Source organism: Erigeron canadensis, chromosome 2 (assembly GCF_010389155.1).
Source record: "Erigeron canadensis isolate Cc75 chromosome 2, C_canadensis_v1, whole genome shotgun sequence".
NCBI lineage: Eukaryota > Viridiplantae > Streptophyta > Magnoliopsida > Asterales > Asteraceae > Erigeron > Erigeron canadensis.
In genome coordinates, this window is record NC_057762.1 from 36472763 (window position 1) to 36500198 (window position 27436).

General features: G+C 35.5%; 1 protein-coding gene across 1 annotated transcript; it reads right to left on the reverse strand.

Annotated features, from left to right (window-relative positions):
• LOC122590226 (protein SWEETIE) lies at positions 1-26415 on the reverse strand. The gene is made up of 48 exons (XM_043762561.1): positions 26176-26415; positions 24985-25192; positions 24353-24459; positions 22403-22639; positions 22083-22172; positions 21896-21980; positions 21612-21676; positions 19407-19511; positions 18416-18505; positions 18241-18321; positions 17922-17990; positions 17555-17680; positions 14448-14551; positions 14183-14315; positions 14003-14109; positions 13720-13830; positions 13458-13622; positions 13267-13353; positions 13012-13105; positions 12664-12732; positions 12449-12571; positions 12302-12370; positions 12067-12171; positions 11775-11863; positions 11414-11570; positions 11123-11272; positions 10946-10995; positions 10752-10851; positions 10618-10674; positions 9951-10018; positions 8456-8549; positions 7802-7992; positions 7062-7206; positions 6893-6961; positions 6703-6759; positions 6461-6547; positions 6252-6380; positions 5947-6147; positions 5405-5863; positions 5138-5203; positions 4495-4592; positions 4281-4356; positions 3966-4101; positions 3578-3888; positions 3362-3493; positions 3122-3286; positions 2537-2662; positions 1-2152 (listed from the first exon to the last, which is right to left on the reverse strand). The coding sequence occupies exons 1-48, from the start codon at positions 26338-26340 to the stop codon at positions 494-496; spliced, it is 7467 nt and encodes a 2488-aa protein (XP_043618496.1). The 5' UTR covers positions 26341-26415; the 3' UTR covers positions 1-493.
• Between the last annotated feature and the right edge of the window lie 1021 nt (positions 26416-27436).

Here is a 27436-nt window from a genome sequence, read left to right on the forward strand (position 1 = left end):
TGGTTCAAAAGGGCACAGTAAATCTAAAAATGAATAAAAATAAGGAACAATACATTGGGATCAATTGATTATTGTTTTGTTCGAACATATCAATTTTAAAACAAACACATAAGTGAAACTAGCTCATCTCTACATGTATCCGGAAAAATAACATAAAAGCATCAAGTATAAATAACTACAGATATTTCAAAAACTGGTGACAGAACAGTTCAGAAGGCTTTGAAACCATGGACAGCAAACCAAAGCTTGTTGGTCAGAGGATTTGAACATTGAAAAAGATCAAAATCCACACATAAGGTAGCTCAAGCCTCTAACTGTTAAACAAATACACACATTCTCTTTCGGTCCATCTTTCAAAAGTTCAAAAACGTGTAAACAAATTTGACAAAGTGAATAGTACCCACTGATATTATGTACCTATGGGCTATGGTGAATTTCAGCCTCCTGAAAGTGGTCTTGACTAGGCAAGTCATCATGTTCCCCTTCATTCTTCTCAAGTTGAGCCTTTTTCTTCATGACCAGATTGAGAAGTAAAAGGTTGAGCAGAAAAGTTGTCTTGTTCATGTTCATCATCCTCCAATGTAGCATTACTATGTGTTGTGGCGTTTTCTTCATTTCTATGGTCAGAAGTAGAGTGTTGAGTCTTGCCTTGTTCATATTCATCGTTCCCCAATGAAGCATTGCTATTAATTGAGCTTCTTTCTTCATTCATATATTCAGATGTGGGGTGTTGAGCAGAAAAGTCCTTGCCATGTTCATGTTCATCCTTATCCGATGTGGCATTACTATGATTAGAGCCTCTTTCTTCATTTCCATATTCAGATGTATAGCGTTGAGCAGAAAAGTCCTTGTCTTGTTCACTTTGATCCTTCGCCAGTATAGCATCACTATGATTTGAGTCTTTTTCTACATCAACGGATTGAGTAATAGAGTGTTGATCAGAAAAGTCATAGCCTTGTTCATGTTCATCTTTCTCCAATGCGGTATTACCATGGGTTGAGCCTGTTCCTTCATCAACAGATTGGAAAATAGATTGTGGAACAGAAAAGTCATCATCTTGTTCACGTTCATCTCTCTCAGGTGTATCATTACTGTGACTTGAGCCTTTTTCTTCATTAACAGATTCAGAAATAGAGTGTCCAACAGCAAAGGCTTCATCTTGTACAAGTTCATCTTTCTCCAACGCAGAATTACTATAGTTTGAGCCTTTTCCTTCATTTAAAGAGTGAGAGAGAGTGTGTTGAGTAGAAAAGTCATCTTCTTGTTCATGTTTATCATTCTCCGATGCAGCATTACTATGAGTTGAGCCTTTTTCTTCATTAACAGAGTGAGAGAGAGCGAGTTGAGCAGAGAAGTCATCATCTTGTTCACGTTCATCTTTCTCTGACTCAGCATTACTATTACTTGAGCCTTTTTCTTCATTCCCGGATTGAGAGGTCGAGTGTTCAGCTGAAAATTCCTTCTGTTCAAGTTCATCCTTACCCGTTGCAGCATTACTATGAGACGACCCTTTTACTTCATTTCCAGATTCAGAAGTAGATGAAGATTTCGAGCTCTCCTCAGCCATATCAAATAGCACCTGATCTATATGGCTTAATATATCTACATCCGTCTCCTCTTCAATTTCATCTCCACCACCATATATATTCTCTTCTCCAGAATATTCATCTAAATACTCCTCATCCTCATGATTTTCAATGCTCTCAATTTCTTCAGAACTTTCGTCTTCATCTTTTTCCTCATCATCATCATCATCATCATTATCTTGATCATCACGCTCTTTGATGGTTTGAAGTTGGGCAACTTCTGTGAAGAAAGTATCTTCTTCCCCTTCATCTTCACTTGAGCTTGAGCTTGAGCTTTTGGTCATAGAAGTTATGTTTCCTTGCAAAACCTTCTTTTCTGAACTTATATTTTCAGTAGATTTAGATTCATTTGTAGTGGCAGGAAAAGACTGGAAAGTATCCCAATCATCTTCCTCTTCCTCTTCTTCATTGTTAGCATAGTCGGCGACTTGTGTGGCGGTTGATGGAGGCGCAATATGGCGTTTGGCTTCTTCTGTTTGTGAAGGCATCCTGATCACCAAAGGTGGCATCAAGGATTTAGTTTGGGTTGAAATCTGATCTTGCGTTACAGATGCACGGATTATATCCTGAATGTAGAAAAAACTGGCAATCAGGAATCAAGATGGAATTGCAAATATCAGCCCAAAAAAAAGTTGTCAAGTCATCAATTGTAGTTCATACTTTTCATGAAATTAGTAAGAAAAATGTAATGTAGCCAAGTAGGTAGCTATTACAATTAAAAATAGTGTATGTTCTATTAATACTATATAGGTGATAGTAGGTCTGCATTTAATCAAATAAAGTAAGGAAGTCTAAAGGATTTCTTGTGGTCTTAAAAACCCTAGTCTTGGATTCGCATTGGAACAGGTAGTTTAAGCATCTGATAATACAAGATTTAAAAGAATAAAATGAAAGCATGTAATTAGTATTACTGAAGTGAAGTCTACAAAGACACAGGCAGAAAATATCACCTGGAGTTTCTGCCTCCGTGTAACAGGCATCGATAATAATGCATCCTTGAAGTATGCTGAGGAGGTTTGACTTTGAGCAAGCTGAGAAACAAGCCTCATGGATGCAGATCTTAATTCTTTGACTTCCTGTCATTGATATGTATCGATGATTAGTGGGATAATCCTGAAAACGGAAGGTTGCAGGTTGGGTCATGGGTCAGGTAAAACTCTTTAATATGGGTGTGATTGGATTGGGTTGACGCCCACCCACTTTTTGTCCATTCTTCAGATGAATTACAAATCATTAATGCGTTTAATATGATTACAGAAAATATATTATTACTACGCTTCTTAATAATTAGAATTAGGAAATTTCATGCATTACGGATAAACTTTGGGTGACTTTTGACCCAATAAACCCATTATTCTCGAATCTATTTTATCTTTTTTCAACTGTTGAAGATGAAACACAACCTATATAAACCCAATTATAAGTTTAGGGGTCGAAATTGGTACCTCTACCAGAATGTGTACGACAAAAAAAAAAAAAAGATAAAAAAATGAATATTTTGGCATATAGTGCTTAACGTTGAGGATTGCGATCACCTGAGAGAAATCTTTCTCTGAAGCTAACATGATCATCAGAATTGCTTCAAGAAGCAGGCCCATGGAATTCCTCTGAGATTCTGCAGCTTTAGAAGACGAATGCAAAAGCATCAAGGTTTTCAAACAATCTCCAGCAACAGTTACTGCTTCCTTTTTAACAGGTTGCTGTCATAAATGTTGGGGACGTCAGAATGATAAAATTAGATGTTACTGTGAGGAGAATTCTAACCGATATGGTACCTGCAATGTTTGCTTGATGACCCCAAAGATAGCGTTAAGTAGCTCCCCAATAAAGAATGTCAGGAATATGTTGTTTTCAGAATTGGAATCTCGTATTACACTGGCTAGCACTTGCAAGGCGATGGCATGTGCCTGCATGTAATGCCCATAAATCAGATCTATTATGCATGGTTGTCACTAATAGAAGAACCAACTGCAGGTGCCACATGTTCTTACCTGCCTGTATTGATCGTTAAGAACCTCACGGAAAGAAATGGTGCACTGGCACAGCATGCGATAAAATAGGGGTTTACTCTCTTGATCGTCACTAACAAGTTCAGTTTCATACATTAACTTAGCACAAGTAATAATTTGCTCGAGAGAGAAAGCAAGCTTCTTTTGTGGCAATTTAGACGAGTTTGTCAACTTATCCTCCAACAGATGGATGCTCTTGATACAGTCATTGGTTAACTTAACATTCATATTCAGACAAGCCCTGGTTATAGTCCTTAAATAGCAAAGAGCATCATCATCTAGTTTAAATTTCTCTGCCAGAAAACGCCTTGTCAGCTACGAACATTTAACACAAAATTGCATACTGTTCATGTTTTAAAAAAACAAATACCGTTAACAAGCCCTTTCAGCATGACCATCATAGATAGAGCATACTCAACAGATTTCAACAAGCATATGCTATTTGAGGCTTCCCCAATGCACTTGTATCCAATAATCAGAAATGCTAATGCCAATCGCAGTTGCTTCTGCACAGACAATTAGAAGAGTATATCAACTGGATATAAAGACTATATATATATGTGTGTGTGTGTGTGTGTGTGTGTGTGTGTGTATATATATAATACAACTATTAATGTGTTACAATTACAGAAATGACTAGAGAAAAAATTTCTACATAAGTTGTAAATCAAATCAAGTGAGTTACCTTGGGTCCTAGACGCATCAAAAGATACGTTGCCGAACTGAGGGACAGAGATATCTTATCCTCCCAATTTGAATGACTGGATGGTATTTCAATGGCGCCGACCCAAAGCAATTGTAAACATAACAATGATAAGTCGATAATTTCGGTTATAAATTACTTATAAAAATAATGCTGAATATAACTACAGCAAAAACAGGTCATTATTTTGAGTTACCTTTGTAAAAACTTGAAAATGAAGGACAAACAAAGCTCGGCTGCCTGATATGCAAAATCTTCAATTTCAAAAAACTCTTTAGGACAGTTCTGAACAATCTGTTATAGAAGCACAAGGTTGAAACACTCACTCCGGTACAGAGAAACAAGTAATCAAATTTGAACTTGTATAACGTTGACAGAAATTTCAGTGAACCCAATCTGGTTGGCTTCAGTCAGTACCAAAACTTATACTTATGTTTGACTTATTAAACTACTCCCAACAATACCCTCTTCACTAACTTCATCAGTTTTAACAGCGTCTTTTTGCTTCCTTCTGCCCTCTACCTTTTTTATTAATTTATACATACATACACATATATACATAAACTTCGTACCATGAACCCACTCCCCCTTGTCTTTTCCTCTTCAGTTATCCGGCCTTCCCAAGCGATGTGCCCCTTTGACCACCCATGTCAATGGTTTACATAACCGACAAACTCTTTGATTGAGTCCGAAGACACCATTCGCAGTGGCCTTACCCAGCCCATTTTTCCACCTCTAACTATACGGTGCCCATGTCACCTCTAACCATACGGTATCCATAGCACCACATGCATGAAATCTGAATTAAGTCAGGCAAACAAGGCTCTGCTAATATTTACCTGTGAAAGAACTGAGATTGCATGACTGTCCAAAATGTCCTCCATGAAAATGTAGTATGAAAAAACCTACATCCATAAAGTTTAATCTTGGTCAAGAATGTATTGAAAGATAGTTGATACCGGAACTGAAGATTCAACGTGAATAAGCGAACAAAGATCATGAAGAATGTCAGAGATATCAATATCAATAGACCAAAACAATGGATGATAACAAAAGGTTAATTATAGCCACATGTACATTTATTATATTTAAAATTCCGTAATCACCTGAAGCAGCTCCCTACATAGATCAATTGTAAGAAACCCAGTTGCAAAGAACTTTTCTGTAGAAAGAAACCCGAAAACTGGTAAAATAATTTCATAGAACTTCATCGCCGGTGAATGTTTGTCGGCAACTGGCGAGTCACTGTCAAAGCAGGATTTTACATAATCCAGTGGAATAATGATTTTATCAGGAGTAGCATGCTGCCCCTGGAAAAGAACAAGTAAAGAGAAGCTCCATAGAAACTGATAATCTTGCTGTTTCAGTTCCACCATATTGTATCCAGAAAAAAAGGCACTTTTGGGTGTGTTTTCTTCTGTTCTAGAAGATTTACTTGCCTTCCCATCCACTGGAACTGCATCGAGAGAAACTGCTTGCAAGATAAATGGCCAGGATTCCTCTAAACATTGCTTCAGTTTTTTGGCAACAAGAGAGGATTGAATTCCATCAAGAAATGGTTTCCACTGCAGAAAGAGAAATATATTATAGAGATGATGTGTCTATAGTTGGCTTTAAAAACAAAAAGTAACAAATCGGTATAGCTTACATGTATATGAGGACGTGTGCGAAAGCATACGTAACTGTAATCCTTTAACAGAGACAGCCAGTACTGGCCCAGTGTATTTGAACTTTTTGAGAATAATGGTAATAGTCCTAGATACTCCTCTGGAATGCTGTGTTGTTTCCTCAAAAATGCATATGTATAACATTTGAGAGAGGCATGGGCAGTTAGGAGTCGTATCTTGATCTATAAAAGGTAGACGGGGCATCAGTAGAAAGAAGATTGATAAATTGGAGTTTATAACAAAGCCTATCTAAGAAAATATATAAGTGAGAGGAAAAGGTCCATACCTTACATGAAACCCATTCAGCAAATGATGGATAATAAAGGTCTTTAAAGTCCTCAAGGGGTTGCGAAATCAATGTAAAGATCCGTTTAACTGCCACTTGATCTCCTCTGATCATACCACTTGTCAATATCTGCAACGGTTATCTATATTGTTACCATTATGAAAACCCAGTATCACAGAATGAAATAGAAGAATGTTTGTGTACTGAACCTTAGAAGCCAACAGTAGACCTGCTTCCAAAAGAATAGGTCCAGATGATGCATCCAATGCTGTACGAAGAGCAGATACAAGCTGGGCCTGAAAGATGTGAAGATATTAGGCTTTATTGAGCACTAGAAGATATTCTTATTTTCAACCATCATATAGCATCAGAAGCAAATATAGTTACTCTTATGAGGCATCAAAGCGGATATAGTTGCTAATTAAAACTTGAATTGCATGCACCCCCATACCTGGTTCTGTTCCAATAATAGATGTCCAGGAAGCTCAGGGTCTGGTACTTTGCCAAACTGAAAATCATATATAGTGAAACTTTTAAAGCCAAGCAGTTATTCGCTTAAAACTTTATGTAAACTAATGTAGGGATACCTAAAAACATTTGTTACCTTTAAACCTATATTTATTAAGATCATAGTTTTGTACCTTGTCCAGAATAGTACTTAGAAGGCCCACACCAAGCGGTCTCATGTTCTCAAATTGAATAGTGCTTATCTACAAGTAAATATATAAACATTAGTAATGGCTACAATTGCCACAGATGAAACAAATGCATCCACATGATATAATAGCTATAACAATTCATATTTGACACCTGGTAAGCAAGAGATACGAGCTCTTGAACCTGGCTGACTAACCAGTCACCAGATAGGAGCTCATGCGCTGGTTGGCTTCTTGCTAATGATAGGTCAAAGTGAGCAGGATTCTGTCCAACAGCATCTGGTACATGACTCAAGCACCTAATTCCAAAGAGAGACATGGTTTAAAACCAATCTTAAATTGAAGTCTAACCAGTAGATCCAGCAATGGTGCTAATTCCTTGGAGGCTTAGATATAAGAGAGAGGGCATCCCACTTACTACACTTCAGATAAATTAAGTAAATCTGTAGGTAACACAATCTCATATTCATATGACCTACAAATTTATATGCTGCCATGTCACTGTTTTAAGTTGTCATCACCCTGGTTTTAAAATACACGCTCAAGGATTTTTTAAGTTGTTATTTTATGTCAGCATCTGTACACATCAAAATCGTTCACATGATATATTGTTCAGTGTTCCCAACTGAAAATAAAGTTGCATATGCAAAGATAAATGCACAAAAATCAGGAATAGTACCAAATACTAGCCTATCAAAAATAGGAGCTTTGTTCTGGGACTAATCCTCTATAATAGGCTTGGGAACTTATTCGTTAGTACAGTTGAGCAGGATGACAGATATTTTAAGTGATGTCACTGTCACATACTTAAAGATATGAATATATTAGGATCTAGGACCATGAATAAAAGACTAGCAAAGGCATTATCACTGATATTAATAGTCAGGCACATACTCTGCAGCAAAGACTCTTGTCCGGTATCTGAGGCTCTTGTCTCTGGCAGAATTGACCCCAGGTGATTCTTGAGAGCTAGAAACCATGTTCTCATCATCTTCCCCATACGATGTGTCCCCATTAGGCCCACTAACAGAATCGTCATTCAATTCTTTGATGGTTCTGGTATTTCCACTTGATGTAGCAAGAACCTGGATGAAACATAGCTATTAAAATCAAGCATTAATATGTAAAAACTAAAGACAGCATTTCAAACTAAGCCTCATTGTGTCTGCTATGCCTCAGAAAAACGTTATAGAAAAACAGGTATGCATAATGAAAATGATGTTGACAATATCCTTGGTTTCTAGGATGTATATTTGATCCTAGAGTTTGACATACATTTAAAAGAAGTAGATATAGTCCAATAGATGATGCAAGTGTATTACATAATATAATAATGGCATACCTATATATTATCAGATAACACAGTTTTGGGGTCATGAAAAATCGAATTTTGTAAGTTACAACTACAAAAGTTTATGTAAGGTTCAAATCGGGATAGTCTTCGGCAACCCTAAACATTACCAAAGTTGCAACTTGCAACTCTACCAACAGCTCTTGTTATGGTCTTTGAAATCTAAAACAGCAAATATGAAGGGAGAGTAAATATACCAAGTTGCGGCATATTGTCAGCCACCTAGAAGGAAATAATGGGCATGATGAATAGAGCAGTCGCATAATTGTGGTTTGCACCAAATTCCCAATCCTAGGTAATAAAAAGAAACCTTATACGTTAGAAAATTGAAATATGTATAAATTGCATATATGAATTATGGTGAAAATGCTGACATAGCTGCAGAAATTTTGCAATAGGTAACGTGTTCGAGTTCTTTATGGTTCTGCTATTGGTAAATCTGTGCATTAGAGATATATATAGCCTTCTCGACAACTATAATCGTAGAATTTTCACTGGTTTATTACTAGGTTATAAATTGGAAATAAATAGCTGATATTCTTGTTGTCAAAATAAGTAAAGAAGTTTACAAGATTTCTCCTTTCAAGAGTAATTCTTTCTTCATAGTCGAATCTATAAAACATGCTCATAAGCTTCATTGCTTCAATACCAATAGTCATTTAGAAAAACAAAAATTATCTAACAGGCATCAATAATTTTCACAACTGTAGAAAAAGGTAATAATCGTAGTTGTTAATACTCTAGTTGTTGATATCTAGATACAAAGTAATAACCATAGTTGTTAATGCTCTAGTTGTTAAGGAATATAAAATCAAAGGAATGAACACTGGAATCAACTCTAGATAGGTCCCCTTAATCATATAGTTTTAATTTGATGTAACCATTGATGATCATTTTTCCTGGTGGCTCTTTCATTATACCGGCTTATTTTCCAACAAGGCGATATAGCATTCGGCATCAAAAAGAAAGTTCGTCGGAGGTGAGGTGCAGCATTTCTACTAGCACCCGCGTGCGCCATTTTCTTGTTGTGAGCCCAAGTTACGGCAGCTCCGGATGAAAGGAGAATAAGAGTATTAAGAAAAGGGATTTCCAAAGGATCTAAAACCGCAATCCCTTTTGGGGGCCAAATACCTCCGATCTCTACCGTAGGTGCCAAAGAAGAATGAAAAAAAGCCCAAAAAAAAGCAAAAAATAACATAACCTCCGAAACGATAAACAGAATAAACCCATATCGAAGTCCTAATTGTACGACTTTGGTAGAATGTTAGTATGACATATATATATATATATATATAGATAAGCTTCTTGTATTACTGGAATGTGTTATAAAACCTTGAGGGTCATGAGCTTCTTTCTATAACCTCCTCCTAAGGCTGATTTCCTAGAGTTATCCACAGTTCCACATTATTATTGCATAAATTTCCTAAAACATGTAAAGGAATAAATGGTAGTGCAAATCTGTGAAGACAAAACATCCAAAGCAAATAAAGCAGAGTTTCGAAGCAAAACTCAAACGGATAGAACAGATGGTGCAACTACATAACTTTTTCTCTTTCATTACTTCCATGGCCGTGCCTCGTGGCACCACATCAGTTCCGTTAGCCGATTAACAAATTTGTCATCTTCAGAAAAAGTTTTTGCATACAACCTCGTAATGAATATAATGATGATATAGAAATGATAGAGACATACTCTTTATCTGTTTCTTCATCTAGCATGTGGAACAGATGTTCTTCTATTTGTTCATCAATAATGGAACCCTGCAAGTAATTCCATCAGTAATAGACATACTAAGCTAGATTAGAACAAGTTAATGATTTTAAGATAGACAATAACGAAAGTTACTGAAAGTACGAAATGAGAATTTCTTTTTTTTGTACGGCATACTATTCTACTCCTACTCCTAAATAACACGAATGCCATGGATGGAACGTAGGACTCTCGGAAAAAACCCCCATTAATCCACCCCGAAGTGAGACTCGAACCCAGGTGGATCCTCCGAAGGTCAAAGGCCTTACCAATGGGCCACCAACCCCATTGGAACGAAATGAGAATTTCTATGTTTTGCAACTTTAAACTGGAACTGAAAAAGTGGAGAAGTAACCATTTACAATCAAATCAAGGAGGGTGATTTTGCTTCAACCATGAAGAACTTAACTTCAGTGGCTATGCCAGCAATCAAGATATTTTTCTTCTAATTTATTATGTTACTGTAAAAATAATGCCTAAGCAAACAAGCGCTGATCTCAAAACCATATCTAAATAATAAATAACAATAACAGAATGAAAAGGCAAGCTTAATAGATCCCTTTCAGATGAGAGTAGGAGAACACAAAATGCAGCATTAAGTGTTGCATACCGGATCCTTTTCAATGAGATGCCTGAGAGTGGACACGGCAAGATGTCTCAGAGTTGGCTGTTACAAAGAAAAAACTGTTTCAGGATCAAGAAACATACTATACAAGTACTTTGACAATCCCCAACAATGATTACCTGTCTTGATGAAAGAGTTGAGAGGAGGATTTTCACATGAGAATGAACTGTTACAGCTTGGGGAGCAAAGAGGACAAGTTGTTGCGTAAAGCGAACACTCCTATCAGGTCAAAGTATAATATATTAATATAAGGTCTAAAATCGAATGCCATTTTTTAACAAAATGCCTGCAAATGAATAGTAAGGTCGCTTACTCGAGAAGTGTCGCTGTTTCTTGCTGTGAACTTATCTCCGAGATGACAGACTGTACAAAATCAAACAATTATATGCTGCACATTATCTGAGGTTTATTGCTAACTCAAAAACTAAAAAAATGTCACACTCAAGATGAATGTGGTTTCAAAGAGATGTAAAATTTATGAATTACAAACCTTGCAGCGAGAAAAGAATATACTTCCGGGGTGAAGTTCCGGACCAAGAACAGCAACTATGGCATTAATGAGACGACCTACTCCTTGCTGAAGCACCACCCATCCATTCTCCTCTGACAAAAGGATATCCATAGCAAGGCCAAGTGTTGCCTAGAAAGAGATTAAACAAAATATAACTACGGTAAAATTCAAAGAGAGGAACATAATTTCTTCACATTTTACAAATCTTATATACAGTCACATAAGAGATTAAGAGTTAAGGGTGAAATGCAAATATACGAAAGAATACACCTGAACTTGTGATACATAGGACAAGCCAGCAGCTTCGATAGTCAGAAGAAGTCCATGCAAAGCCCATACTTGTAAGCTAGCTTTTGAACTCTTAGCTAGTGAAGAGATAGAATTCACGGTGGACGGTACTAAACTCGATAATGCCATTCCTCCTGCGCTGCAGGCAGCATGGCAATGATGATCTCAGTTGTTTTAGATAAAGCCAATAGCATAAACTTAAGATAATATTATACTTTGGATGTCGATCAGTCTTTGAAAATAGATCTAATATCAAAGCATTGAAGAGAGAGAGAAAAGGTAGTAGTAAATACAGACAAAAGCTGGACATTATGCAAACACTTTTCAGAGAAAAGTAGCACACCTGCGGTGAATGCAACCAAGAGCGAGAGCAATTGATCCAGCATAGTGGGGATCTGTTACCCCAGTTACATCACCAAGCAGTGATCTAGTCTGGTTGAAACAAAAAGAAGAAAAAAAAAGATAGGAGTCAGAAAATACATGACAAATGCACATTCACAGATATACATGACATGGAGAGAAGAGAGCCAGCATCATAAGGTATGGAAATAATGAAGCACCAGTGAGATGTTTAACATGCACATAATCAAGTTAAAAAACAATGACATAGGACGAATGTATAGTTAAGAATATACCAATCTGGCAGTAAATATATCGTTTCCAAGGCGAGCTAGTAATCCGAGCCCTTCTGATGATGCTCTGCGCTGTGATTCACAGATGCTACCTTCGGCTAGAATATTCTGCCAAGGACATGAGTCATATATCTACCAGATAAGAGCGTAAGGGCACAAGCGTATGGAATATCATGACTTAATGAGATAAGCAAGTAAAATGTGAAAGTACACAAGAGAAAAAAAAAAAAAAAAAAACCTGAAAGATTCCCTGAATTGCATTTAAAACCTCCATTTCTAGTGGTTGAGATCGTAGTGTAAGCATGGCCTAGCAAATGTGGAACAAAGAACCCATTTTAGAACTCAGCTAATTATGCAGTAGACGCACAAAGAAAAGTATTAAAACCTTCAATCCAGAGAGTAAGCCCACGCATATGTTGGTGACAACGGTTGAATGTAAAGCATGTTTCTTTCCAGTTTTTAGACACTGTTCCAGTATGCTAAGATTTGAAAGCATCCCACTACTATCCTGGGGTAATATTCAGATTAATTTAATGATGATATCAAGGAATCATTATAACCACTTCAAAGAGGAAAGAATTCACACAAAGAAAACGCTACCTGAGTAGCAAACATAACCCCAAAACAAAGGAGCATTTGGTTCACCAACATCTTGCTAATAGTCTCTGGCTACAATAAGTGTACAAATTAAGTTCCTTAGAAAATTTATTTACTAACAAAATAAAGATCTGAAGACCGTTGCAGACGTCTAGACTTGTAATATTTAGAAACTGGACATAAACCATTTAACTATAACGAAAAGTGTGTCAAGGAAGAAATCAAAAAGTACCATAAATAATAACTGTTGCAACAGTGCATGTGTTTAGCCAGCAGATGAAACAAGCTAGGATAATTAAATAACTCTTCCGTGTAAGTCAACAAAATATACCAGAGGATAACTCATTCTACCTGAGGGAAACTGGGGAGCTCATTCTCCCATACACAAGGCAAAACACCATCTTTTCCACCTTGAAATGCACGAAGTTCGTCTTCAAACCAATCCCTACGTGCCAACAAGAATAAACAGCATTTACAAACTTTAGAGACAAAATAGTGCACACCCACCATGCAGAATTATAAGAAATCATAGCCAATTGGTGAAACCACAATGAAAATCAGATATTGAATATGCATCAAAAGTGCAAGTTTAGAATAGGTAAATACCTTCCAGGAATCCAAGGACCTAACCAAGCATCTCTACTGTCCAAAAGTATTCTCAGGTAGGAGCTTTCTTCGTACTTGGATGCTTCTCTGTTCCCCAAATAGAAAACCGAAGGCTTATACTTCATAAATCTTGCATGACATAAAAAGTATAAAAATCAAAGTATTATGCATAGAAATGAACCTCTTTTTACCTAAAGGGACTGGTGCATATTTGAATAATTTGAGGGTGGTCACTCTTGTATGTCATTGGATCATAAAGTGACTGATAAGCAATCAATGTTCTGCTGGTGAATATGTCCATATAAGGCTTCAAATCATTCGCTGTAGTTGATAAGGAAGAAATATGAGCCAATGCCCTGTTTATTAACATACATTGAAGAATCAGCAAAAAAAAAAATACCATCCTCAGTTGAAAATGAAGGCATTATTAACACTATAAAGTTCTAATCATACCGATTAAGGTATAGCAGTACTGGTTGAAGCAAGATCCCCTTGTTCACGGCATCTTGAGAAACAAAGCATCTAATAAATGCAATTAGCGCATCAACCGCAGCAGACCACACTCTAGAAGGAACATGAGCAAACCTCAATAAGGGTACTTATAAACATAGGTCTATACAAAGCTTGAAAGTTTTTAGGTAAATCTTCGGGAAAGCATATGCGTATTCTCATAATTGACATTAAAAAAGCTTGAAAGAAAACGCATAACTATTTTGCAAGTATGGACTAGTTTGACCTTATTTTGAAGGACAGGTCCTCTGTTATATTCACTTGATTGTCTTGGGCTCGACTAAAGACATCAGCCCATAAAGAAAGAATATCAAACACCTGGTCTTCCATCTCCTGTACAATTCATGCAGATCCCAAAAATCAAGAACTATTATAATATAGCACTAAAAGAATTAAAAATACTTGCCTCCTTTGGCATGGAAGACAACAAGGATGATAGAAGTAACCATCCAGCTTCTTTTTCAACAGTTGCAACCAGCGGGTTGCGACTAGCCTCTGTAAGCATTTTCCGGGCAACATCAAGCATTGTTCTAGGCAACCTAGGCACAACAATATACATAAAATGCTCGTTATTTCAGAATCACAAAATATCAATCAAGTAAGTCGACGAACAAAAGCAAGTCCAGAGAGTATGCAAAAAGGAATCGGTAAAGTTGCATAGTTGATGTTACCTAGCTGGATAACCAAGAGGTAGCTTTGGAGAAACAGATGCAAGTGCAGCCAAAACTGTAGCTTGTCCGCTCAAAGAATCAAGCTCAAGTTTCAAATTGTCACCCTATAAACCATTGTGGCAAAACAATCATTAAATATACACTTAAAAGATAACAGGGAATAATGATATACTCGTAAACTTTATATAATTCTGTTTGAGCTTGGTCTCAAAATTTTCATTTTCGAGCTCGATGCTCATTTAGTTATTGAACTTTTTTATACTTAACTAGTTCACGTTATTAATCTCACATTCGATAAACTAGTTTAACATTGCAAGCTCGAGTTTTCAAACTCATTTAACATCTCAAGCTGGGGCTCGAATCATCTCATTTTATGATCAAAACATAACCTTATTTTCGAAATAACTAAACGAGCTTCCAAACAAGTGGAGCCGAATATTTGATATTATAACCTCAGCTTGTGAAACAAATCAAGCAATAACTTGTGTTGGACCTCAAGCTCGACCTAAACAAACTCGAGCTAGTGAAGCTCAAAATTGCGACTCTTTCAAACACCTACACTAATAAAAATATGACTCCTTACGATATAGGCATGCTGGCATCTTAAATAACAATTCAGGGCACATCCTGGGCAAAATCCAACAGAAAGTTATACAGCAAATTTTGCATGCAACTCCAACTTGTTCCAATGTAGCACTAGAAAGGTTAATTAAAACCAGAAGGATTGGAATACGTACAAATGCATTCTAATGACAGTTTCACGGTATAAAAGTGGGGTAATGTTTATGTTCAGAATACAAGATACTGAATATTTTTGGCTTTTTGCTCAACAATCAATATATCGTTATGAAGTATGAACTGGCGAGATCATATTACTTTATCAATAGAGACAACCTGTATGACCTTTGACAGTATCATGTATCGGTGCCAGCCTATTTGGCTACTACAGGGGTATAATAGTACTTAAGCATTGGTATATGGGATTTAGGGTAGGTAGTATGTGGATACCTGAGCTAAAGATAACTTATATTCACACATGCAGACATTCAATAATTACTGACACTACTAGTTTCCCTCCATAATCTAAGAAAAATAAAACTTAAGGGTTGGAAAAAAAAAACAGAAAATGAAATAAGACAGGTTAACATAGATAATCAGTTTGACCAAGTTAAAAAAACAAAAGACATATTACTATCAAGGGCTAATTGCTTGGAAAGTACTCCAACTTTGACACTTTTGTTATTGTGAGGCTCTAACAAAAAAAAAAGTTCTATTGTGAGAAAGGAAACCGGCTAAAACATCTTGTCGGGCTCCGTACAAGTAGCCAGTTAAAAATATTTTTGAAACACATTTTCATTTTTTTTAACTCATTTACTGATTACATGGATATTACACCTCATTAATTGATAGTCTCATTTCCACATAGATATTCCACCATCTATATAATAGTGTATATCTGTATATTTCTACTTTAACCCCAACAATCCGCTGCTTCCACTCCTTGACCTTTTGCATATCAGATGTGACCAAATCCATAGATCCATTCAGAATCTATATCTTATCTTTTATCTATAATAATAATGTATATATCCCACCACTGCCACAACATTTAGTCATTTACAATCCAAATCAATAACAATGGTATTACCATGGATAGATTAATCTTTCAATAACATCAATCTCACCATTTTCATTCTTAAAAAAACCCTAATCACACCACCACAATCCCAACCTGATTAATGTGTGTAAACAAAAAATTAAATCATATATATATATATAGGGTAAAGTTATTTTGAGAACCCTTTTTTTTGCGAGAACCTTGAGAACTTTTCAAATCAAGCCCAACCGATGATTGTTCTTTACATGAAAATTGTTTTTTGATTGTTTTCTGAATAACTTATGTGTAATTTTAAAGTTTATAATTGTGTGGAGCATGGATTATCATCCGTTATACAATTATGTGGAGATTTGGATTCTTGATTACATGTGCACGAATATTGCTATGATCACATGTAATTATAGCAATATTCATGCATATGTGATAAAAATCTAAATCTCCACATAATTGTATAACGGATGATAATCCATGCTCCACACAATTATAAACTTTAAAATTACACATAAGTTATTCAGAAAACAATCATAAAACAATTTTCATGTAAAGAACAATCATCAGTTGGGCTTTATTTGAAAAGTTCTCAAAGGTTCTCGCAAAAAAAAGGGTTCTCAAAATAACTTTTCACTATATATATATATATATATAAGAATGACAATAAAGGTGGGAGAGAAAAATGAGGGGGTGGTGCGTTGTGGATACGATCGCCGGCAGCGTTGTGGCGCCTGGAGAAGAGACAAAACAATTGTTGTTGCTGCTGCTTCTTTTACAAATCTCACAGCCGCCAACAACAATTACCGCTGGAGATAATCGTGTGGGAGATTCCGGCGAGCTTCATTTCCGACAACGATTTATACATGTGTATATGTATGTGTATATGAATATGAATATGTATAGATCTGTGTGTCTATGGTTTGTCTCCCGTTGACCATCAAGCTGAGGTTGTTGGCTTGTTGCGGTTTATCAAAATCGATGGCTGGCTAATTTTGTTAAGTTTTTTTATTTCCATAAAAGATAATTGGATTAATTGTTATTATATATGTGTAGATATTTGGGTTATTAAATCAAAATCAGGCTGATTTTGTGTTGCATTATATATACATGTTGATGTTGATTGGGTTAATTGTTAGTGTTATATATGTGTAGATGGTGAAGTATGTGGCAGATTATTTGTACATAAAACAAAAAAGAAAATTACAACCGGTTAAAAAATTGTCCACATCAGCGAAAGCAAGTCATAATCCCGCAAAAGACGTTTTAACCGGTTTCCTTCCTCACAATATAACTTTTTTTTGTTAGAGCCTCACAATAACAAAAGTGTCAAAGTTGGAGTACTTTCCAAGCAATTAGCCTACTATCAAACAAGATTAAGATGTGCAACTAACCATAAGAATATAGAGATATATATGTTTGGACGTTTAGCTATGGAAAACGTATAGAAATGCTATCTTTCCATGAGAAGAAGTCATGAAACAATGTACTCATGCCATACCTTCTCAAATGCCACATTTTCTCTTAGTGCCTTCAGTGTGGTGACCCCATAGTTAAGCAAGCCACCAACACAAGTAGGATCAATCTCCGCCAGTGCACGCAAGGTCAATGCAGATTCGGCACGTACCTAACAGTCAAGTTGGATCAATTCTTCATGCAAGTATGTAGCAAGTGAATTAACATAACCGATAGAATAAACTTTAGATTATAAAACTGTTAGGTTTGTTTCATGAAACTTGAGTTATTACTGACACTTGTATCAAAACCAAAGCAAAGGCCAACTTTATTAATTTATACCGGGGCAAGAATAAAAAAAATATGCATCTGAAATTCAACTGAAAAGGACAGCATAAAAATCAATATCGTACAAGTGGTGATGAATTAGACAATGCTGCTACAGCTGTGTCATCAAGAACCTCTCTGAATTCAAGCGGAACCTGAAGATGGACAGAGAAACTGAAGGTCATATACTGTCATAGTGTATGAGAACTTTATGGATATAATAACAATCTTTGTCTCATTGCCAAACGAGATTCAAATCAATCAGCAACAAACGATAGCAAGGTTCAAAAACCATAATATACAAGTAAATAATCTAGCTTTAACAAGATATAAATACAGGAATCATCAAAGGACTAATTAGTGCTCCTATGTCATTGAAAAAAAGAGCCTTAAAGTAAGACTCACCTCTCCTAATGTTTTTAAGGCATATGATAAAGTACGTAAAGCAGCAATTTTCATTGATGGACTTGCATCAGGAGACTGAAGCTGTAACAGAGTATTGCACAAAGTCATTTGAACTAATCATATCAGGAAAAAAAATATTATATAATAAGCGATCAGATGAGTCATTGTGGCATACCTGCTTCCCTAGATTAACTAAGAAAACCCTTTGTGTAGGTTCAGTCATCTGATCAATCACACCCACCCGTAGTATATAAAAAACACATGCCTTCAAAAAATACAAATGATATATTAGCAAGTATCAACTCTACTGCTAGAAACCCTGTGAAGTAAGTGGAAACAGCATTTAGGAATAACTTTGTTACAATTTACAACCTTTGAATATAACATACAATAATTTAGCTTACGAGCGTGATTCTATTCAATTTGGGTTCTCAAATTTAGCTTACGACTTGCATTTGGATTCTCCAGACATTATACAAATAAGGTTTTGAGAATCCTCACATCACTATCACGAATTTACAAGTTAACGTATGGCATGTCATATCTAGCTTAACAAGATTTTACCACCCTTTTCGATATTCGAGTTACACGATGGTTAAAAAAGACAAATTTGAAAAGTTCGTTGGTTAGTTGAGACATAAAAAAGTGGGATGGTTAAAAAAACAAATGGAAAAGTAGGTTATTATTTTAGATCGTTAGTCCGCAAAAAAAAGTATGAAATACTGTATTTGGCAAACAAGTTGTTACTACATAACACTATTGCACTTTTACTTCATAAAGCAATCTTGACTAAAACTGTTTAAATGTTTGATACTTTAATTATTATCCAATCTTATAAATAGTGATTTCTTTTCAAAGCAAAAGTGTAGAATCTAGTCAATGAAGATGATAGAGAACTATATGTGTGCGTGTGTGTGGCACAATATTTAGAAATTAACCTGTTATGACTTATTTTTTAATCAAACACAAATTCACATGAGATCTGATGCAGCATTTGTACTTAAGTAGGAATTTTAGGGACTAATAATGAATTAACTTTGCAGCTAATAGCCACCCTGCACCATCTATAAATAAAATTAATTTACTTAGTTCCATGAGTACTTCAAGCAATTTTCACCACGTTATATTATAAAATAAGATAAAGCAACATATACATGGCAAAATACCAATGATTGTGCATCTACAGAAGAATCTGTACGAAGCATATCCATAATCTGCACAAGAAAATTTTGGAGCTCGCTGTCTGGATGCATATACTTAAGACGTATGGCCTGAAATGTAATTCAAAATTAAAAGTAAATCATTATTTATAAACCAGGCATGTAATAATGTATGAGCATATTCAGTTATTCACCAAGTAAAAACTTTAATCTAGCGAAATCGGGCATCCATACAAATCACATAGATCTACGGACAGAAAAAAAAAAAAAAAAAAAAAAAAAAAAAAAAAAAACGTACCCAATGGAAGATCTAATACCCAAATCGGGTTTGACCGGTAGTATGGGATACCCCCAATTGACCGGGTTTGGAGACGGGGTATGGGTAGGGAATGCAGCGGGGATGAGATTATGAATATTGTTCCCCAAACCCACTCACAAACACACACATAAACATATATATTTGTGTCTATTTATTATTTAAGTATAAAATATTTATTATTATTTTAATCCATCATCATTAAAATAATCAAATAATACGATTTCACAGATAAAATCATAACATTTCTAACAATGCAGCAAGATACTGCTTTGGAAAACTTGAGTTGTAAGATGCAACAGAAAACCATAATACCTTCACAATATTTGATACCACCAAAGTAGTTAAATACGTAAATGACTAAGTTAACAATATATTTATTAAGTATTCACTCATAAAATTAGATTATACGATTAAAAAAATTCAAAAAACATCCATTACCAATTGCTTAATTGTTAAATCTAAGACTGCTAGCGTTAATAGCATAGGAAATATATCCCACATCGCAGGAAAAAAAAAAACCCTACCCAGGCTTCTCTTTTTATATATATCACAAACCATCCCTTGGCTTAATTACTTATCGACTATCAGTGGAAACTCGGTGGTTATGTAATTTTCACTTTTTGGTTTCTACTTTCTAGCAAGCTTTAGTTAATTTGTGTAAACAACTAGCTGAAAACTTTAATGTCCACCAACAAGCTTGAGCTATCAACTTATTTATTTTTTTGGACAAAGACGAGTGGCCAATTCTCCAATGGAGACCCCTGATCCCGTTAGGGACGGGGATGGAGACCCAACTCCTTCCCCGACGGGGATGGGGCCGAGGATGGGGATTCAAGGTAGAAATTGGGGATAGGAAATGAAATCCCAGGTAATCTCCACCCCATTGCCATCCCTACAATGATAGATCACAATTTGTAACAGCCTACTCTTTTCAAACTCTGATAACCAAGGTTGTAAATAACGGTCAGGGGTCACTCGGCGACCGACCACCTTTAAGGATAAATCTCATTTCGCAGAGATATAACGCCGTTATAACGGAGACTATAACCTATAAAGAAATTTATTTTTAAAAAAATATATGTATTAACAATATCCCAATAAAATAAGTCTAACCATAAAAAACGAAAAAGCATAACATAAGATACTTATACTTATTTTTATATGGTTTTTTATATATATTTAAAACTTACAACAATAATGTACCTAACTTAAAATGTTGGTGGTGTTAATTTAACCAAGTCATCTTTTTATTTCATAAGATAATTGTATTGAACCCAAAACCAAAGTTGTCCTAATAAACATAAAAGCATTAGGTTAAATATATGTATCTATTTATTATCCATAGCCCTAGCCCCGTTAAGCATGTCATTTGAGCATTATTGACTGCAACCTTTAAATCTACCCTACAAGATAGCTAACGTAATGGCAGACCACCTTTAAGCGTTATAACGGCCTTTAAAACCTTATTTTACAACACTGCTGATAACTCAGTTCAAGTATAGTCTACTTTCAATCTGCCTTAAGGACATACTTATATATTTAGATACTGAGCTGAAAGGTTTTCAATCCCTTGTGTTAGTTAACTAAAAATCATTGTGAAAAAATAAAAATTTGGCGCATGGGAAGAAGATAAGTAACACTTTGGAGTTCAAAATAAATGAAGTATGACAAGATATCGCTTTAAAACTTGAAACTTGTTATAATGAGTGTTCATGATTTGAGGAAGAGGAATAATACACAAACCACAGACTAGCAAAGAAATGGAGATAGACACATGACAGCAAGAAATATGAATAGTTTCATACTTTGGGAAATTATAGCAGAAAAGCAAAAGGCACAATGGACAGATGTTGTTAAAGTTCTTAAACATAGCAAAAGATACAATAATATACCTGTAAAAAGAACACCCATGATAAGGTTAGACCCACTCGCAGATCCTTGGAACGAGAACCACTAGCTGCAAAATATATATGTATATATATATATCCATCAAAACACTATATATATCGAGAAACCTAATTCATTGTCGTTCGTATTTTCAAATGGTCCTTTAACATATTAAGCTATTTGTGATGAATTGATTACTCTATCGTGATCCATTGTAATTAACAGTTTAGTACTTAAATTCCCATAAGTAAATTCTTTGAGACATATGCTTAATCCAAAACATAATGACCTTTCGTGAAGGGAGATATAAGATGCTTTTGCAAACTCCCCTCAAGTTTTTTTGGATTAGGCTGGCCTTTCCCCTTTGGTTGCACCTAGAAGATAAATAGATGTGAGATGGCTATGACAAATGAAAAGAAAAGTACACATTGCAAAAACATAGACACACAATTTTAAGAACCAGATAATCTATTTACCTGTGCTTGAGGGTTCAATGCAAGAGCAAGCAAGGCGCCCAAAGCTTCTGCAAAAGCGTCACGAACTGATGATTCACGATCCTCAAGAGCCTTATAAGGTAGAGAAAGTCAGATATGGAGTTTTGATACTATGTACTAGAAGGTAACAGCTTCGACTTATGGGTAAATGGGTCAAGTTGGCTATTAAAAAATTGAATGGGTACACTTAGAAAACTTAGCTAAAAACAAATAGGTTAGACTGGTCGAAAGTCTCCCACACCGCACATCTTAACACCTCTACTACAGACTAGAGAGTAACTAAGAACACAAAAACACCCTACCTTGACACAATGAGAAGAAGAATTTTCAAGCTCTCCAGCCCCAAGACCTGGGCCTCCAATGTTAGCAAAAGCTTTCAAACATCTTGCAGCAGCTTTCCTGACGATAAATGATTTATCTCCAACACCTAGTCGCATAATTATACGATATGCTTCTGCATATGCAGAAGAAGAACCATTGCCACCAGAACCCTCTAGAGCATTTCTAAGCATCTGCAAAGCCTCTCGTCTCACAAAATCCTAAGAATGATGCAGTAAAAAAAATTGAGGTGACGAAGAAACAATAACATAAACTGAGATGGAGAACATGAAATAAACTTCAAATAGTAAGTATGCACTTCCGTAGTACACCCCTTGTCCCACTTAAATACCATCATGTGTATGGTGGTTGTGTTAAGAGTTAAAAATACCATTTTTTGAACAAAAAAAAAACATACTCCAATGGTAATGCTATTGGAGAACACGAATGTTTTACCATTTCCAAGCCAAATCTGAAATAGAAGAGACTAGTAATTACAGTAACTTTCTTTGCACAAAAGTGACACATTATAAGGCCAGTAGCTAATACTTCAAATCAAACAATCCTTAATTTGTCACATGTTGGCTTTGGAGTTAATTTTCAAATAACTTGCAAACAAAATGCATCCATCATTCCTACAAGAAAACCATAAAAAAAAAGGATAAACTATTCAGCTAGCACTGATGATGGCAGAATTTAGAAGGCCATATGGGTTAACTCATAAATCAGCAGATTAACCCTCGAATATGTGGCCATGCCACTGCCAAAAAATAAGGTACAATCAAGGGTGCCTAACTAGCAGAAATATTTCTGTAGTTTTCTACTTTTAACTTTTAAGAAAATGAACCACTATAAATTTGGAAAACATGTTTAGTTGTCTTCATTTTCAAAAGTTTAGAAAACATAGTGAGTTTTCCATTTCTACTTTGCTTGAAAAGAAATTTAGTTAAAAACTAGAAAAGTGAGCTCTCAAAAATGTAGTTACACAACAGGAAAGTAAATTTTGTGTAGACTAGGAAACTAGATCTATACGATGGACGGATTTTCCTACAGATCTAGTTCTCTACAAGTACTGTATATTGCTCAATTAAAGGCAGAGCACAGAAAAAGCAAGTATATGTGAGATTATATATTTTCTACGATATCTTTGCGTTAGAAGTGCAAGTTGAACATATTGTGTCCTTTCTAGTTGCCCTTGAATTTATTTCCTGGAAAAAGTACCCTAGTTTTTACAACTAAACATATCCGATAATTTAAAGCGAAAACTATGTAACTACTGATTTTTTTCTATATATAAGAAAAGGAGAATGGAACACATTTCGATGAAACAGCTTATGACTTTCAAAACCAACAACATTCTTGATTGGTGAAGAAGAACAAGACACGATTCCCAGAAGTAAAACTATTCATGCCTTTTAATACACAATGTTAAAATAGTTGGTAGATTATTTAGGAGTAATGGCTATTACAAACTGAACTAAAAACAGCAAAAACAACAGTAATACCAAAGCATGCAAACAATCCAAGCAAAATCTTTAAGCCAATTATTATAACCTGTAAGATAATCTTTGAAGTAAAGACTGTCAGAAATTTGAAAACTCTTATTGCCCTTATTCCTTTCCGATCATATTCCCTAGATTTAGCACTTCTAAGATATTAAAATTTGAAACCTAAAAAATACTCCATTAATAAAATCAGAATTATCTTTTATAGTTCGATTGGTTATTAACAACTTAGGCTCTACATAAAGCTCCGAGAATGACAGTAGTGTCATCAGATTCATAAAATCAAGTAATCACACAACAAAACCAACAACTCTACATGTCTGCCAACAAAGGGAAATCTTTCTTAGGGATTTACACTATTTTGGAGTCCTAATAAAACCGATTCACCAAATTGTGGTACAATGAAAGAAGAAATGGTCTCCAAGTAACCTCGGAAAATTTCATCAGTTTTGCAACAATACTAGTAGTTCCAAGCAATCCAGATGTGATTTTCCTCCCAAAAAGCCGATATAGTTCCCCCAAGCATTGTGCGGCACCTGTATTAATTTCAAGCAAATAAGAACTTTTACTATATGGTAAAAAAAACACATGGAGAATAAAAGGCAAACCGGCTAGAGAAATAACATAAAATTAAATCAAATCATGAACATCAAGAAAACAAGATGTATAAGCATAAGCTAGATGAAGTCACTAAACAAGCTGATAAATGTGACAGAGTTTCAGTGAGTTGTAATAAAATCAGCCAGACCACCATATACAATCACCGATCTACAGCTCCACAATGACATCATCAGTAGAAAATGCATTCAAAACATTACTTGCAAAATATGAACTGAGATACTGATAACATGCTCTTTCATTTATACATATTCATACATGGTAACCCCTCTATGCAGTTGCAGCTTAACAATAAGTCTGATGCCTTCTAAATCGTCAAACAGAAATGAGAACAGCATATATAGATCGTATATTTAATGATCAGGTACATGGGTATTAAGAGATAACTAAAATTCATATCGCATAAAGAAATGCATATCGAATTCAAACTTGAAGTAACAGACCAGCTATTCGCAAAGGCTCGCTCTTCTTTCCATCTGAGAGAAATCCCTGTAGAGCGCTCACTCTTGAGTAGATTGAGATATTATCTCCCTTATAAATGATTTTACCCATTGCAGTTGATGCCAGATGACGTACAGGACGCCTTGCACCAAGAATTATCAGAGAAAAAAGTGCATCCTCGCACTTTCTTTGCCACAGAAGTACAGACTCCTGAAAATTCAAATTTTTTTAGTTATTCACGCACAGCCATCATAAACTAAAACTCCCTCCAATCATAAATAAGAAATCCGCATTTGACTTATGATGTCCAAAACCTACTTGTCAAATTCCATAAGTCCACAAAGAATTTTTAACTAATTAAAGTATATGGTATACCATGAAACCTTGATGTCAACTTTAAGTTGGAGAGTAGTTAGTTTGTCACTCTAGCATCACAATGTAGAATATTGTGTTCAAACAGGGTAAATATTACCTACGTGATTCTCAAAAACATGATCGCTCACTCCATATACCACTTGACGATCAAGTAACGATATTTACATGTATATATGAACGTGGGATCCACTAAGAAGCATATTTATTCAATAACTTCTCAAATGTGATTCACAACTTCAGGCCAAATGCACCAAAATGTATCACACTCGTCACAATATGCTATTATGTGTATCCAGCTTCCGAAAAATCTACTACGCATATCAAACTTCAAATCTTTGTTATTGTATGTATCTGACCTCTTATAACTTGTAACATCGTGGCGTGTTGCCGGTTCTAACAACGTGGCAAACTTCGGCTGCCACGCCATCTAAAATACCACGCACCCAATGAAGAGGTAACAACAGCAACGACTTAAAAGTTCGATACACAAAATTACAAATTGTGATCAGTTGGACACAACTTGGTGTACTTCCCCGTTCGATACAAAATTGGCGAATCAGTTTGCTAGTTTCTCATTTTATCCTAATTCAACAGATGTAAGTCTATAACCTCGAGTGCTCATACATACATATAGAATCTAATTTAGTGTATTCTTCTAGAAGCAGCTATACAGTTTATTTTCAGCTCACATTTAATAAATTAACTAAGGTCACACACTCCACATTACTACGAATTAGGTTTAAGTTTCGTAAAATGATATATACATATAGATATAACTTACTGAATAAAATTATAGATATAGATAGATAGATACAGACCTTAGGTTCGTCTTGAATAGAGGAAATGAGATCGGAAAGAAGATCGAAGCAAAGTAAGGGATCAGGAAGTTTGTGATGAGCAGAAGCGACGATTGATTCTAATTGTGCGACTAATACTCCGAATCGCGATAACGGGACGTTTTCTCTCACGTAATTCTTCGCCATCGAGAGTGATAGCGTTAGTTCAGTGCTGTTGTTTCTATAGATGCCAGATTAACCATGAGAGAGAGAGAGAGAGAGAGAGAGAGAGAGAGAGAGCCTGGGTTTGTATGTGAAAATACGGGAAAATGGGGTGCTAATTATATTAGGAACAATTTAAATTTACCACCAAACTTTAGGACTTTACAAATTTGGCCCACAAACTTCTAAGTTTAGCAACTCTGACCCAAATTTTTCTATTTTTATCTTTTGTTATTTACTTTTTGCCCATTCAAAGTTCAAACTCATTTTCAATGTTTTCATAATCGGACCGGAAGGCAAACCGATCTCCTTAGTGATCACTGGTCAGATCGGTTGGACCATATTAGAGAACTGGATAACATTATAAGTCTAAAGTTATACTACGTATAAAAAGTTATAATATATAAATATAAATGTATCACCCGCAACGTGTTCCATCTCCGTCAAATGTTACAAGTAACGTGGTGCAATTCTGTAGGGGTCACCGCAAGTTAGAATCTCTTTTTAGCCAAAGTCAACTAAAACTCAACGACTGGTTCAACTGGTTTTCTGGTTCAACCGCCGATTCCCGATTCGACCACTAGTTCGAGAGCAAGACCGTTTTTACATCATAACCGGACCGTTATGCTTACCGGTTCCCGACCCGACCGGTCTAACCGGTCCGGTCGTGAAAACATTGCTCATTTTCAAGATTCTCTAAACAAAAAAATTTGAATCATCAACAACAATCTATATTTATACTATATTGTAAAACAAACTACTCTCCCATTTTTTCAACTTTTTAGCTTTAAAATACCCAAGTATCCTTATTTTTAACACATTATTAACTCACATACTAAACCTACCCAATATATCCCTAAAATATTTTTCAACCATATTTATTCAAACTATATATCTTGTTTATTAACTAATTTAAATATTCCCTTAAAATAAGTATTGGAGAATTCAACCCAGTTATGTACAAATTGTGAAAAATGGTGATCATTATGGTTGGTTGGGTAATGGCTAATGCTTGCGAAAAGGAATAGCGAGTCGTGAAAGATGAGACTGCTTAGTCTTTTTCTGGCATTGTGGCTACTTG

Excerpts from the sequence above, each read along its gene's own strand:
- LOC122590226 (XM_043762561.1), bottom strand. The coding sequence starts at position 26,340 with ATGGCGAAGAATTACGTGAGAGAAAACGTCCCGTTATCGCGATTCGGA. Across the intron at positions 12,572-12,663 it reads GGGTTATGTTTGCTACTCAG|GATAGTAGTGGGATGCTTTC; the intron begins GTAGCGTTTTCT and ends ATATTACCCCAG. Across the intron at positions 6,381-6,460 it reads GTCTACTGTTGGCTTCTAAG|ATATTGACAAGTGGTATGAT; the intron begins GTTCAGTACACA and ends TAACCGTTGCAG.